The 15,605-nt window shown below is 36.6% G+C and overlaps 1 protein-coding gene across 1 annotated transcript in view; it reads left to right on the top strand.

The window, feature by feature from the left end:
• LOC145670237 (nose resistant to fluoxetine protein 6-like) overlaps positions 1-15,605 on the top strand; it is a 187,306-nt gene that overhangs the window by 73,446 nt on the left and 98,255 nt on the right. Inside the window, exon 3 of the mRNA XM_081738633.1 lies at positions 1,908-2,173. Within this exon, the coding sequence (XP_081594759.1) occupies positions 1,908-2,173 (266 nt within the window). The remainder of the gene's footprint in view (positions 1-1,907; positions 2,174-15,605) is intronic.

Here is a 15,605-nt window from a genome sequence, read left to right as displayed (position 1 = left end):
AAAAAAAAGTGTAAGATTACTGTCTAATAAATTAACTTTAATGTAGTTCTGTGCTTGTGTGCACTCTCCAATACTTACATGCACTTCACTATAATACTCTGAGCCATAGCAAGTAAAGCGGACTACTACGCTTTCGGCGCCCTACTCCTCTCTTAGTATACTCCTATCTTCTCTTCCTCATGCTCCCCGCTGCGAAAATGATTACTCAGTTATAAAACAAATCCCCTCCTCCAAGTACAAAATAACATAATAAAAACGGCCAATATAATAAGAATTTTATGGAAATTAAGTCACGGTTTTATGAAAAATATTACAATATGTATATTATGTAATTGCTCTCGACTACACGGAAGGGAGTACTTGTTCATAATCGTTTCATAATGAGTGCAGTAATATGATTATATGAATTAAAAAGCATGTGCGAAAACTTTGATAAACGTTTAGATATACATTTTTGGCCTGTATTTTACGTTTGGCCCGCTGTCAAAAATGCAAAATGTACGGTATTTGGCATATTACGATAGCTCACACAGATCAAGTGCAAGGAAATATGGTAGCCTTGAAAAGAATTTGTATGTTTAGAATTAAAACTTGGAAATTATGTATTACTATCTACATATTAATTAATATTAACCATACAGTAATGAATAATATAGCTATTCATTATTCTATGCTGTATCTTAAAATTTTAATTCATATGTCATTAAAGTTTGTAACTTACGTGAAAATAACTACAGTACTGATAGTCTAACTATTACAATTAAGCTACATGAACCATATATAAGAGTGTATCAAAAAGGACTACTTTGGAAACTCACATTGATTGATTCATTTATCTTATAGGCCCTATACATGGTTTTGGTGTCATTTTGTAACAAAATACTTCAAGTTTTGACTCACGTAGTACACTAGTTCAGAAACAAGCCACCGCAAGCGCTAGCGGCAGTTGCAGCAAAGATGGCTGCCTTCACTGGGCCCGAGCGTGCTAGCTGCTGCGCGTTTTGGTTTGAAGAATCCAAGTCTGCGACAACTGTGCAACGTAATTTTCGTACAAAGTATGGTAAAGATCCTCCCAGTAGGTCTATTATTTATCATTGGCATAAGTGTTTTATTGAAACTGGATGTTCAGTAAGACACATTGCTACAAAATGACACGAAAACCATGTTTGTAATCTAAATAAATAAATCAGTTCGAGTTTTCAAAGTTATAACGTCTCTGTTCCTTATTTTAAACACAAAATTCTTATAACATTATTAAAGCTATTATTTGGATTACTTTTTTTTTCCACACTATTTTAAATTCCTGCACTATTTTTATTTTCCTTAGAGAACATAACATAAATACATTTCAGTTATTTTTGTCACGATTTCGATATTTCATTTATAGAATTACTAATTTGCATATCTTTCGAGGAAATTATTATAACATCAGCTCACAAAAATATTCACCTTAAAAAAAAGTGTTAAAAATATGCTTTTTAAAATTTTTACTAAGAAGTCATTTTGCAGCATCGTTGCTCCTACTATGAGGAGCCGCCATTTTAAGTACTAACGTAGTGTATATCTTCGTACACTACGCACTCGTTGACTTGTGAACTTAGACATTTTGATGCGCTAGGTGACGTCAATTCCAGAAAGAAGAGTACTTCAAATGCGCACTTGTATCTTTTGATTACGGCCGAAGAGTAATGATGGAAGATTTCGAATAAATCTTGGTCCCTATGTCACCATGCCAACTCTACAATTACCGTAACAGTATTAAGATATATTAGTTTTAGTTTTCATCTTTACTTGAGGCAGTTCATATTTTAAGCGCTTATGTGTTATCATTGGTATAAAATAACTTCTAAGACTATGCTGTGAACAGGATAAAAACAGCTAAGTATATTTTTTTCTGATTGTTCTAGTGTTTGACGCCACAGGAAAATTGCCCTCAGGTTTACTGAATGGTAATATCAACCAGCTAGGAGATTTTGACCAGTGTCTGAGTGTTAATGTAGACTTGGATAAATCTAAGTATAACGTTGAAGATGGGCACATATCTGGTAAATACTGCCTAGCGTTCCTGGACATGATGCCGGAACTCAAGGATCAGTCGGAGTATTCCAGAAATATACATACAGCTGTACATCTCATGAACGCTCACTACATGATAAGCAGTAAACATTTTGATGTAAGTATTTACTATTTATAAAGATTTTCTTTAAATAACAAGATAGGATAACCAACTTCTGTCTAATACCTAGGTATAAGCACAATCCTTACTAAATACTCTAAAAACGTTTTTCTAGACCTAGAAATACCATATTTATCCGCATAATTCAAATACTGTTTATGGGACATTTTATAAATAAGAAATGAATTTCAGTGTCTCTGAGGCACAGGGCTTATTCCTGGTTTGAGGAATGAGTTTATGATGAGAACATTTTCACGTGTTTCTTCAGAGTACTTTCACTCGCTAGGTTTCATCACAGCATTCACAAGAACTGGGAAAGAAAATACTATATAATTCTTACATTGCTTTATTGGTAAGAGTAAACAGTTACGTTGCTTCAGTTAATCCCCCGTCATATATACGAACTTCTACCGATATTTGTAAAAGACATTGTATATTGCCAGCTAGTCCATCTTTGTTAATGTTCCAATTAGGACTGCCTTATGACAGCTACCGGGGATCATAATGTTTCCCGCGAAGTATTTTTTTCATCTTGAAGAAGAGGTCGTAATCACACTCCATGGCATTTTGCGGATGTACGCGTATCTCTCATTACAAAACATTAGCTGTGTAACATCTGATTCCATTGATAATGCGAAAACATGAAAAAAAAAATGAACTTTAAAGATCTATAGCTCCAAAACTATGAGACCTACCGTAGTCGGGTTAAGACTTCACTTAGGAACTAATATGTGCCCTATGCAAAAATCCATGTTCCAGAATTCTAAGGCACTCACGCAACAATTTTTAAAGAGGGAGTTTAGCTACGGAAATATAAATTGGAGTACTCACCAACTACCTCTACAAAAACTGTCGCGGAAGTACCACAGGATTCTGAAACATGGATATTTAGATAGAACACATATTAGTTCTTAAGTGAAGACTTGAGCCGACTACGGTAGGTCTCATAGTTTTGGAGCTGTGGACCTTTAAAGTTCATTTTTTCATGTTTTTGACAGCCTATAACTAAAAAAAAAAAAAAAAAAAGCATTTGTCCGAGGTTGGTCTATACTCTTTGCTTATCTTAGTGTCAGGAATCACCTCCCAAACGTTGTCGGTGTTGTTTTGAAACACCCTGTATAAGTATTTTTACGATATAAATATTCTTCTTCGTTATGGTATGAGTCCCCAAGGTAAATAAACAGTTACGAAAAAGCAAAAGTTAGTTGGTTAACAATTTTTAATGGTTGGAATAAACTTTCGCTATGGTTAAACAGTAACACGTATTGAGTCACTGTTTTAAAGACTTTGCAATAGCGTATTTCTATATGTTTCCTGACTGATTCACAGATTTTTATTTTTAATAATAACTATCAGTAGACTTACGTATCCCAATAAATGTCTTCAGGTACCGTCATAAGGTCTGAAATGTCTCTTCTATAGGACATCAGCTCTATAATTATCCTCAAGAGAAACAACATACATTTTTTAAAAGAATTCTGAACGTGGTTATGACAGTAGCCACAACAAAATAAAAAAGAAACGAAAATGACTTAGCCAAGTTAAGAGAAAGTACAAGCCATAATGTTGGCAGGCAGACTTATATTATGTTATGTATTGTTATATATAGTATCTCCTCTTTCAATTAAAAGGGTCCGTGGTAGCTCAGTGGTAGAGCGTTCACCTCTGTTGTGTTTAGTCCTTGATTCAATCCCAGCCCGCGCCAAGTGAATTTTGTGGTGGACAAACACCGTGTGCATGGGTTTCTTTCGGGGTTCCCCCGTTTCCTCCCACTTTCTTCATTCCATCATTTCATTCATTTCCCACCATCACCCCCTCCTTTAACCTAGCCGGCATAAGAGTAGAACGTAAAACTTAAAGATTGCATTTCATTTTTTGATTAAAATTAATTTTGAAAGCTGGAGATGTTAATTCTTATGCAGTGAAACCTCTCAATAACGGATACCAATGGGACATGAATTTTTGTCCGTTATTGAGAGGTGTCCGTTACAGAGAAGTTGCAGAAATTTAATTTCTCACAACGGTAATTGTGTGCTATAATATACAGTAAATACATTGTGTATGAATATAAGTACGTAAAATTCATTATGAAAATACTCTATTTAGTACGTATTTAAATTACTGGGAGAGATGAAGGAGAAATTCATTTCTGTTAAATAATATTATTGCGAGGGATGTGTTAATATATTCGTATACCGGTACTGCGAAAGATAATGCATGTATGTTAATTTTCTTAACTACATGTCATCACCCTGTAAGCGTTCCTCATTTATTTCAAATTCTCAGAATCTTCTCAAAATATGCATTAGGAATTAACTAATCGGTTAAACTCTTTGGTTTAGCGAAAAAGGCATAATTTTTCCTCTACAAGGGTAATAAAACTCATTAGCTAGTGTTCTCTGAGAATCCTCAGTACGGTTGCGGAAGAAACATGTTTGTGTATGTACTTGCGGTAGTGCATATGGTGGTGCATATGTTTATTGACCCAGCCCCAATCACAAAGAATATTCTCTTAGAGAAAGTGACAAAGGAAGCCGGGAAAACTCCAACCCAGACTTGTTCCAGTATCATAAGTGAAAGCAAAATGTTGATTAAAAAAAAAAGTAAAAGAGGAAAAGTAAGAGAGGATGCTCGTTGAATATGTTATTGTAAAACAAACAATGTTTGTTATATTATCTATGAAATTGTCGGGAAAGATGCAAGAGGCAAAAGGACTAAATTTGTTAGGGAAGGGAAGATAGTTCGCATAGAATTCTTGGCCATACGACTGACCCTGCATGAGTGTTATCGCGTATTAAAGGCTTTCTAGGATTTCCACCAGAAAGCAGTTTATTACAGTCAGAAGAAAAGAAGAATTTCAAGTTCAGCTTGAAGCTGTTCTGTTTGATGGTTCACTAGGTCTAGACTCATGATAGATACGCTTGTGAGGAACAATATATCGCAGAACCGAGAATAATTCCTGTCCGTTATAAAGAGGTTATTGAAACGTCTGGGGGAAAAAGGACTGTCCGCGTCCGTATCTGAGAGTGTCCATAAAAAGGAGGGTTTTGTTCCATAAAGGAACATATATTTTTGCCGGGACTTAAAATGTGTCCGTATTTTATAGAGGTGTCCATTATTGAGAGGTGTCCGTTAAGGGAGGTTTCACTGTAGTAGACCTATTAAAGGAACTAATATCTATGTAGTACCGTATTGGATTGAATATAGTATGATCTCGAATATAATACGACTTCAAGTTTCTGAATTGATTTTAATAAAAAAAAAAAAAAAAAGAAGATATAGAGCATAAATTCGTACTACAAGATCCTTTAAAAAAATTACAGTAGGACGTCGATAATCCGAACGTCAAAAATCCGAACGCGGTCCCGAGAAACCTTTTACATTTTGTCTTAGCGCTAGCGATAAACAAACAATAGAGTTGTCCGTCGGCGTTGTGCGAAGCCAGTGTTTTTACGAAAGCTCATTCATATGTAATTCTTTATCATACATATTTTTATTTTCCTTTAGTCCTATACAAGTTAAGTTTTAAGTGTGAGTTACAAGAACAGTGTAATTTAGTGTACAAACAGATTCTTCAGAAACATTAAATGTAAGTAGCCTTACGCACGGTATTGTAATTACTGTATGTACTGTATAACCACTGTATCGATAAAAGAGCTACAGTATATTGAAGCCTAAATTGCATTTTATTGATCATTTTCGAAAATCCGAACAATTTGAAAATTCGAACTACCTGTGGTCCCAATTAGTTCGGATTTCCGACTTCCTACTGTACTTTGTGGAAGAATTATCAATTTAAAAGCTCTTTTCAACAGTAATATCAGTCTTTATAGCACGTGTTCCTTTTGATGGTTACCGCTCCCAGTCTCCATCACTCCCTATCATTATCATAATCATCAACTTAATACCGGAGATTTCTAAGCAAAGCCAACAGACCAGAGGTGGCGCATAGAGTTCCCTACAGCGGCTCGCGTCCTTAACATGGAAACCCGATTAAATAAAAATAGATGACAAAATCTTAAAATTCTAATTACTTTTACAGTTGTCTAGAAGAAAAGAGTTAAAGGTATCTCGTCTCGAAATGCGTAAGTGGTATTTAGTCTCCCAATATATATATATATATATATATATATATATATATATATATATATATATATATATATATATATATATATATATATATTGTGAAAGCGTTATTTCTTCCCGTAACTCGTCACGGAAATTCTGTCTTACCTCGAAAGTGTTTCTATTCTATTGGAAGAGCTCTGTTCGGTCTCTAAAAGGAATACCGAAAGTGATATCTCGCCTCAGAAAGTGTACCGTTTCTAATGAGAGAGCTCTGTCTCGTCTCGTATCTCGCTACAAAAATGCTGTCTCGTCTTGGAGAGTGTAACTGTTTCTCGTGGAATATCTCTGTCTCGTCTCACATCTCGTTAGGATAATTCTGTCTCGTGTCTGAAAGTGTAACCGTTCCTAGTAGAAGATCTCTGTCTCGTCTCGTATCTCGTTACGAAAATTTTGTCTCGTTTCGGAAAGTAACCGTTCCTAGTAGAAGATCTTTGTATCATTTCAGAAAGTGTAGCCGTTTCTAGTGGAAGATCTCTGTTTCGTCTTGTATCTCGTTACGAAAAGTCTGTCTCGTCTCGGAAAGTGTAACCATTCCTAGTGGAAGATCACTGTGTCGTCTCGTATTTCGTTACGAATATTCTATCTCATCTCGGAAAGTGTAACCGTTTCTAGTGGAAGAGCGCTGTCCTTTCTCGTATTTCGTTATGAAAATACTGTCTCGTCTCGGAAAGTATATATGTTTCTGCTCAGGGCCGGCGCTAGAAGTTTTGCCGCTCTGGGCGGTACTTTCACATGCTGCCCCTTATTATTTTCTTTCTCAATTTTTGCCGCCCCTGTATTATTTTCTTTTTCAAATTTTGCCGCCCATCAGACTTGCCGCCTGGGCGGTGGCACAGCTTGACCCCCTCTCACGCCGGCCCTGTTTCTGCTGGAAGAAACTCATACGCGTATCTCACTATGAATATTCTGTCTGTTCATGAATATTCTGTCTTGTTTCGTATTCCAGGCAACCATAAACACTGTAGTATACCTTAGTCGCCCGCGAGTCATTGAATTTTTTAATGTACACCACAGTACTTGATGGGTTGAAAATCCTTGCCTTAATATGTTTATTAATGACACAAACATATGGGAATATATAATCCTATTCATACAAATTCGCCGACGTAACATTAAGGTTATTCAACATAACAAAATCAGTTCGTACTGAACTTACACGGAAATTCGGATCATTGGGAATACCGAAAGTATACTGAGATCAATTTGAATACCTTGTGTCATGCGTAGACAAAACATATTAATAATAAATTATTGCTGTCAATCAAATCGAACCATAACATGACATATTACATCATAACCTATTTCCTATGTATATGTCTGACCTTGACAAGACACACAACGGCACGGCATGGTCGCGGAAGTACTGTGTCATCATACTTATCATCGTGGCACCGCGTAGCGTAATCGCTAACGCTCTCACCAAAGGCGAGAGCGGTTGCGGGTTCGATTCCCGGTGGGGACACTCAGTCGAAAAAGTGTAACAGCTTTTTCAAGCCAACCATCTTGAGTGAGATTTTTACTGGTTTTCCCTCATTCACATCAGGCAAATGCCGGGTCTTTCACCTTCATCGGACAGTGTGCTCGTCGAGGGACGTCATTTGTTATGTCCGTGACAGGCTAAAATGGCTATAGGTGCCGACAGCCCAGAAATCTAATTCCTAATTCATTATCATCATAGATGTTCTGTTCTGCCATTATTAGCAAGTCACTTGCTGCAACTGAGAAACTTCTATGATCCACGATCTTCAGCTAACCTCTTCGTCTTCACGTATGATTTTCCTGTTTTGACACCGTCAACTGCAGCCTCCTTTGCTCTCTCCCTCTCTTTCCTATTGCAATGCCCTCTAACATGTCCCTCATGATATATTTCGTTCTCAATCAATGTTCTAACCAGTTCCTCTTCCTTTCTTAAATTACATTTGAAATAGTTCTTTTCTGCCCTGCCATTTCGTTTTCGTTGCAACGTAGCTAATTCTTTTCATTCCTCTCCACACCCACATTACGAAAGCTTCCCATCTTTTTCATCGTTTTTCCGTAATGTTCATATTTTTTCTTCATATAGTGCAATACTTCACACGAAACACATTATGAGTCTTTTTCTCAACTCTCTATTCAATGTCCTACAAAATAGACTTTTCTTCCTCCTAAATCGATCTTTCACCATTCTTATTCTTGCTTTTATTTTACGCTTACACTTTGTAAGATCACTAATAATATTATCTAGATATCGACTACTAGTCACCTGTTCTATTTTATCCCCTTCTATTTCTATATTTGACACCGACCGCTTCGTTCCAATAAATATGGCTTCTGTTCTAATATTTATTTTCATCATATTCTTCACAGCCCTTCCTCAACTTTTCTAACATATTATTTCTTTTTTTCAAATTCTGCAATAAGCACCATAATATCTGAAAAACCGTATACACCCAATCATTCTTCCTCCTACGAAAATACCGTCTTGATTGTATAGGCTCCTTTTCACTACTTTTTCTAAATAGATATTAAATAAAGTTGGCGAGAGACAGCGTCCCTGTTAATCTCTCTTTCCAACTGCACTTTTCTCTTGTCATTCCTTCTCCTATTCTAAGACTTATTTGTGGTACGAAATGAACTTTTTCTTCTCATGTATAAAGGACTAGACTGTGCTTATAATACGAACATGGTTTTTACGAACATGTTTTAATGTTAAAAATATCATACCATATTCGGGCTAATACAATATTATTAGTAGAATGCTTGGAATGGGAGCGTGAAATAAAAGCAGGAATGATTGATGCAAAACGCCTATGGAAGGCAAAAAATCGTCTTTCAATAAAGACTTAAGAAATAGACTTATACAGGGTGTTTCAAAACAACATCGACAATGTTTAGGAGGTGATTCCTGACACCGAGATAAGACAAAAAAGTATAGACCAACCTGAGTGTTCGGAGTTATAGGCCAACCGAAATGCTTCCTTTCGGAGTTACAGGCTGCCGAAAACATGAAAAAATTAACTTTAAAAGTCCATAGCTCCAAAACTATTGGATCTACCGTAGTCGGGTCAAGACTTTACATGGGATATAGTATGTACCATATTCAAATATCCAAGTTTCACAATCCTGTGGTACTTCCGCAACATTTTATATATATATATATATATATATATATATATATATATATATATAGATATATAGATATATATATAGAAGTAGTCTTATCTTGGTGTCAGGAATCACCTCCCAAACGTTGTCGGTGTTGTTTTGAAACAACCTGTATAATGTATCGTATGGATTATCTACAACGATTTCGTGTTTGATCTCATCACTCAATAATTACTGAACCAAATAAAATATACTTGGCATTATTGCCAATCTTAGACCTCCCAAGAATCTCAAGCTTTTATATCGATAGTCTAATTTAGGCATGTGGGTAAGAAGGGGTGAGGTATGGAAGCAAGGGTGATATATATAAATAATCGAAAAAGACCGATATTAGCTTCGAATCCATAATTTTCGCTGTCGCTGAGATGAATAGTGGCACTTCGAATGCCGTTTAAGTCCAAGTTGAGCCTTCATCGGTATGGGAGTGATGCAGGGGATAAATAATCAAAAGCAACATATATTATTGTCCAATTCATATATTATGGAGTCGCGTGATTAATAATGGCACAATGATGCAGTTTTAAGTACAAGTTCAGCCTACATCATATAGGGGTGAGAAAAAGGTGAGGGCTGGTGGTATGAGAAGGGGTGACACTACGAATATTTGTCCTTACGCATTCGTTTAAATGCATACTCCTAAGGGGAAGGGGTTCGAATACTTTCCATAATCCTACTCTCCGCGTGCGAAGAACGGGCGTTTTAACTAGCACTATATAGAGGAGATAACGTGATCACTATAGGCTACAAAAGCGACGAAAAAAGACTAGCAGAGTATTGAAGTAGAGTATAGAGAAGAATGAAAAAAAACAATCTGGGCCAAACGGAAAATAATGAGAAAGTGTCCGGAATATGAAGGGGTAAAAAGCAATACAGGATACTTTTTTAAAAGAAAAAAAAAAGAAAGATGGTACGATCGCTGATAAGGAACTCTGCTCTGAAGGAGTGATAAAGGATACAGTGAAAGGAAAAATAAGGAGAGATGAAATAATTTACAATCAATAGACAGTATTAACAAGGGGTCGTCCACATATTACGTAACACGGCAAAGGAGGGAAGGGGTTCGGACTTGCGTTACGAGGTGTGACAAAGAGGGAGAGGCTTTTACGTTCTCATTATGTAACGCATGTTCTTTCGCTGTAATTTTTTATTTTTATCTCACAAGTCAGGTCTATATGCAATCTTTTAAACAAATAATTTTAGTCAATTCTTTTCTTTTTTATAAATAAATAAGTATTCCTATTGTTTCGGGAAATTGGGAACATATAGCTTATATAAATTGAATCATGTAGAAGGGATTCGAAGACGCTACTAGACACCAGCATGACTGGTGACGAACACTTCTTGTATTACAATACAATAAAACGCCGTTTTGTGGCTATTGCAGGATTGCATTTAGGGCATACGCTTTTCTGGAGTTAGTTGTTAGCGATACTAACCATCGCTTGAAAATGCACTCGCATCGCCATTTCTGAGAATATCAGTGGCGGCTGGTAATATATGTTGCATGGTTGTGCAACCGGATATTTTTTTTAATACTAAAGATATTAGGTATTAAAAAATGTATTAGGTATTAGATATTATATTTTAGGTATTAAAGTAGTGTATCAGTAAAAAATAAACCTTGCTCTTGGGCGCAAGACAGTATTGATGCATTTCTAAAATAATGAATTAAAAAAAACTGAAAGAGAGAGAGAGAGATTTACATTTCCAGTTGCAGCGAGAGTTGCCACTGGAAGCAGTAACGTTGAGTATATAGCGGCGAGCGCCTATCTCTTAACATGAGGTGCCTGTTTCCAGTTGCAGCTCGTTGCGCAACTGGTGTATCGTCAGCTTCTGTAATAGTTACGAATTCCTCCGCTTGGCAGCGCTTGGTTCAATTGATAGGGTAACATACAGACGCTTGGAAGAAATAAGTTATTCACAAAACAAACTCGCAGAGAACAAATACGCGTCTAGTGGTAGTATTGTTTATTTCTTTCTTAATATCGGGGGATTTTTGTCCTCTCGAAGTTGGGTGGTTGTGGTCCTAAGTATTCATTACGATTAAAACAGAGGAATTATCAAAATATAAAATAATTCTGTATTTTAATTTTGTGCTTGTATCGGTACAGTTTTTAAGAATGTTTACTGCCTCAAGGACTGTCCCTATCGGTTCTCTTTCAAGCAAGATGTTTTCCTTTTTTCTGGAAGGGGGGGGGGTATTGTCATATTACCAGCCATGAAATCAAGAGATTCCAACATGGAACACCAGGAAGTATGTATAAATGTACTCAACGGGACTTAATATTGTATTTATGATATTTCTTCCTACTCCACCCAGTTAAGTAATTTGTAAATTATTTCTCATCAATACTTTTTATGGCCATATACTAAAGAAGATGATGAGAATGAATGAAATGTTGGAATGAAGAAAGTGGGAGGAAACACACGTATACGGTGTTCGTCCAACACGAAGCCCACTAGACGCGACCTGGGATCGAACCAGGGGCCGCAAAGTAATTTACAATATAGGAAATAATTTGTGACACTGAAAGAATAATTATCTTACTATGCACAGAAGTATACATATTATTTTTGGGTTTAAGAGGTTGCTTGATTTTGTTCTCACAAAATTTCTCCAATTTAAAACATCGTTACAGTTAAGAACTGAAATAAAGAAGACACAATAGTCAAATATACATATAATATGATGTACAGAATGAATGGTAAACCAAATCAAATTAAATGAACATTGATAATAACAGAAATATCTAGTCCTTGCAATCACAGTTCGTTCTTTTTTTCTACTTTGAGATATATACCTACCATTCCCAATAGAGAAATTCCTATATTCAAGAGATTTTCAGCTCAAGTTCAGTGATTTCGAATTCACGGTTAATTCCCATCAATTGAAAACTAACAAATCATTCCAAATATTAATATTTAGTAAATCATGTCTCGGAGGAGAAAAAGTCCTATCACTGGTCTAATTCCTAGCTCTGTGTCTTTCATGCACATGATCCCGTGTTCGATTTCCGGCGGAAAGCATAAAAAATTAATCTCAAATCATTCACTTTCAATAATCATCTGTCTTCTTTAGCCTAATTTGTTGGAATGTTAAACTATTTTTTGAATAATTATTTTCGAAGGAAAACATCTTAGATTTCATGCTTCTTTATAGTAGAACAGCAGACAAAAGTATGTGGTTACTGAAAATGGACATTTTGTCCCTTATATTCATACAAAGAAATGTTAACAAAATGCATATTGTCGGAGAGACGTATTTCTGTACCTTGAAGAAAATAAAGTGGAAAATATTTGCGGTAGCGATGCTTTTTATTCAGAAAAACTTGGCGAGCAGCATTTCAGATTTCAATGAAGTCATATAAAAATTTGAAGTTCGAAAAGAACGAAGAAAGACCTTTTATTTTAAAATAATGCATAGTTTGTTTAATTAAATAATTTTTGTTTAACTACTTGCTTGAATATATGCAATTTCCTTGCTTTTTTTCTTCTTTTGGGTTAACGCCATCATTCATGGCTTACAGCACGTACTATTTATTCGATTTATCTCTTGTTCAATAACACGAGTGTAGAAGTTTTGTACCTGGGTATATAAATAGTTTATGAACGTACATTTATAGTGGTTGTTTCAAATAAAGAAAATAGCTTATATATTAAATCAATATTAGAGAATACACTTCAATCAATAAATATACAAATATAGCTTAAAAAGACTTTCCTCTTCATATTTCCTGAATATTTTTTGGATAAAACTCAAGAACGCTGGGGGGAGGGAAACACTTGCCCGCATCTACATACCTTTGATATTGCAACCAGTGCTTCTACAGACTACGAACCGCTACTGGAGAATATTATTTAAAACTTCAGATTTGAATCATTACTCCACTGTTCTTTTAAAGAGTTTCGCATGTGGAACAGAAGAAACTCGTATTCATGAAATAATATTTTCCGCAACGAAACGATCCACGATTTGGAGCAAAATAAGATATTAAAAACCTAATTTGTTGGATATACATCTCATACTGATTTTTTTTTTCTTTTCGTACTTTTCGATTTGAATATTTCTGGTGAAGTGGAGTCTATTTGGATTCTGGCAATGATTTAAGACAAGAAAAATTTTAAAAGGGATAAAATGAAGTCCAAAGTCTAAAGAAGATACCCGAAAGCTTGTTCTCAAAGATGTACCTGCTCCTTCACATGTGCAGTCACTTCAAATCTGGTCGACGAGGAAGAGAATTTCTTTGCATCGTCGACACTGGCGAACTTCAAATACACGAAGCATCTTGGATCCCAGAAAACGAGGTCGATGTCAGTTATTTAGATCCTATTTCCCCTGTATTTTCCGGCAGTATTTTCTCTTTGTTAATCATCGGTGACCTAAAAGGATGGTGCGATCTCCTTGGGAAAACTACAGGATGCAATTTCGACGAATTAAAACTGGTTACCGGTAATTAAACAACCTTATAGGGTTAAAATATTATTACGGTACTACCATTTTCTAATACTCTGATTTGTTGATGAAAAGCACTACAAATATATTCCTAATACAAGCATTTTGTAATAAAAAGTTCTAGCATTAAACATAGCTTTTTCTTGTAATAACGTCCAAAAATAAACAAAATCGGTGAAAAAACAAAAATCAAAAAGTGATACATAACAAAGGGGGAAGGGGTTCCCCCTTGCATTACGAAGTGTGATGAGAGGGAGGAAGGGGGTAAAAATTGGTCAAAAATAGCGTTACGTAATATGTGGACGGTAGGGATGCGCACGAGTTGAGACATGTCTCGAATCTTGATACGACTTGATTCCGAGGCACACTTTATAAGATTCGAAACGAGTCGAGACAAACGTATTTCTCGACTCCAATTTTCGAGTCGAGAATGCTCGTAAAAATCTCGATTAGACTCGAATGTCTCGAAAATCTTTCTATAATTTTTAATATTATTTTGAAGAAAGTATTCACTCAGAAACACTCGGCACTAGATTTGGGAAATTGCACGACTTGTCGGGTGTTCGATGAGTGCTGTGGTGAGTGTCTTCAACAAGTGGCGAAACCAAGAGGAAACGACGTCCAAACGTCGAGCGGTTGGGCGCTTTCACCTCCTTGCAGATGTCGAACGTCATACGCTGGACAGACTGGTAAAAGAGGACAGGAAGCGAACTGTGGCAAAATTAACATCAGACTTTAATTCTGGGTGAAGTACAAGTGTGTCTGAAGACACAGTGCACCGAACACTCCTAAAGATGGGTCTCCGCAGCCGACGACCCACCCATGTGCGAATGTTAACACCACGACATCGGCAACTATGACTGAAATGAACACATGACCATCGCCACTGGATCTTGGCGCAGTGGCAGAGCGTTGCATTGTCTGATGAATCCCGATACCTTCTTCTTTATGACATTCACGCTCTGGGGAACATTCACGTGAGCATTTATGTGTATAGTGGAGCTCGAGCAAGGCACCATGACGGCCAGGGCGTATCACACACTGCTTGCAGACTATGTACACCCTTTCATGGCGAATATGTTTCCCAACGGTAGTGGCATTTTTCGACAAGATAATGCACCATGTCACAAGGCCAGGAGTGTGATGGATTGGTTCGAGGAACAAAGGGACGAGTTCCAAGTGATGTGCTGGCCCCGAACTCTCCGGATTTGAATCTGGGATGTGATTGAACATGACGTCAGAGCTCATCGTCCCCCCTCAACGGAATTTACCTCAACAGAATTAGGTGACCTGTGTGTCCACATGTGGTGCCAACTCTCTCCAGCGAAATACCAAGGATCATTGCGTCCGCGCCAAGACGCGTAGCCGTTGTTATCAGTGCCAAAAGGTGGACACACTGACAATTAGGTAGGTAATCATGATGTTCTGGCTAATGTGTGCATACATTTTAACTTGTATATTTTGTCTCGACTCGAATTTCGAGACGTCTCGTCTCGAATTCGAGTCGAGTCGAGACAGAAACTGTCGAGTATATACAGAAACATATTTTCGAGTCAAGACAACATTTTCTCGAGACAGGCATAAATCTCGACTCGACTCGACTCTTGCGCATCCCTAGTGGACGGCTCCCAAGAGTAATTCTCACTACAGTACGTCAAGACAAAGAAATTAGTTGAAGATTAGCGTTTGCTCCAAGTGACTTAC

The sequence above is a fragment of the Thermobia domestica genome, chromosome 14, assembly GCF_964235325.1.
Source record: "Thermobia domestica chromosome 14, izTheDome1.hap1.1, whole genome shotgun sequence".
In the NCBI taxonomy this organism is placed as follows: domain Eukaryota; kingdom Metazoa; phylum Arthropoda; class Insecta; order Zygentoma; family Lepismatidae; genus Thermobia; species Thermobia domestica.
This window is presented reverse-complemented; position numbering and strand designations above follow the sequence as displayed.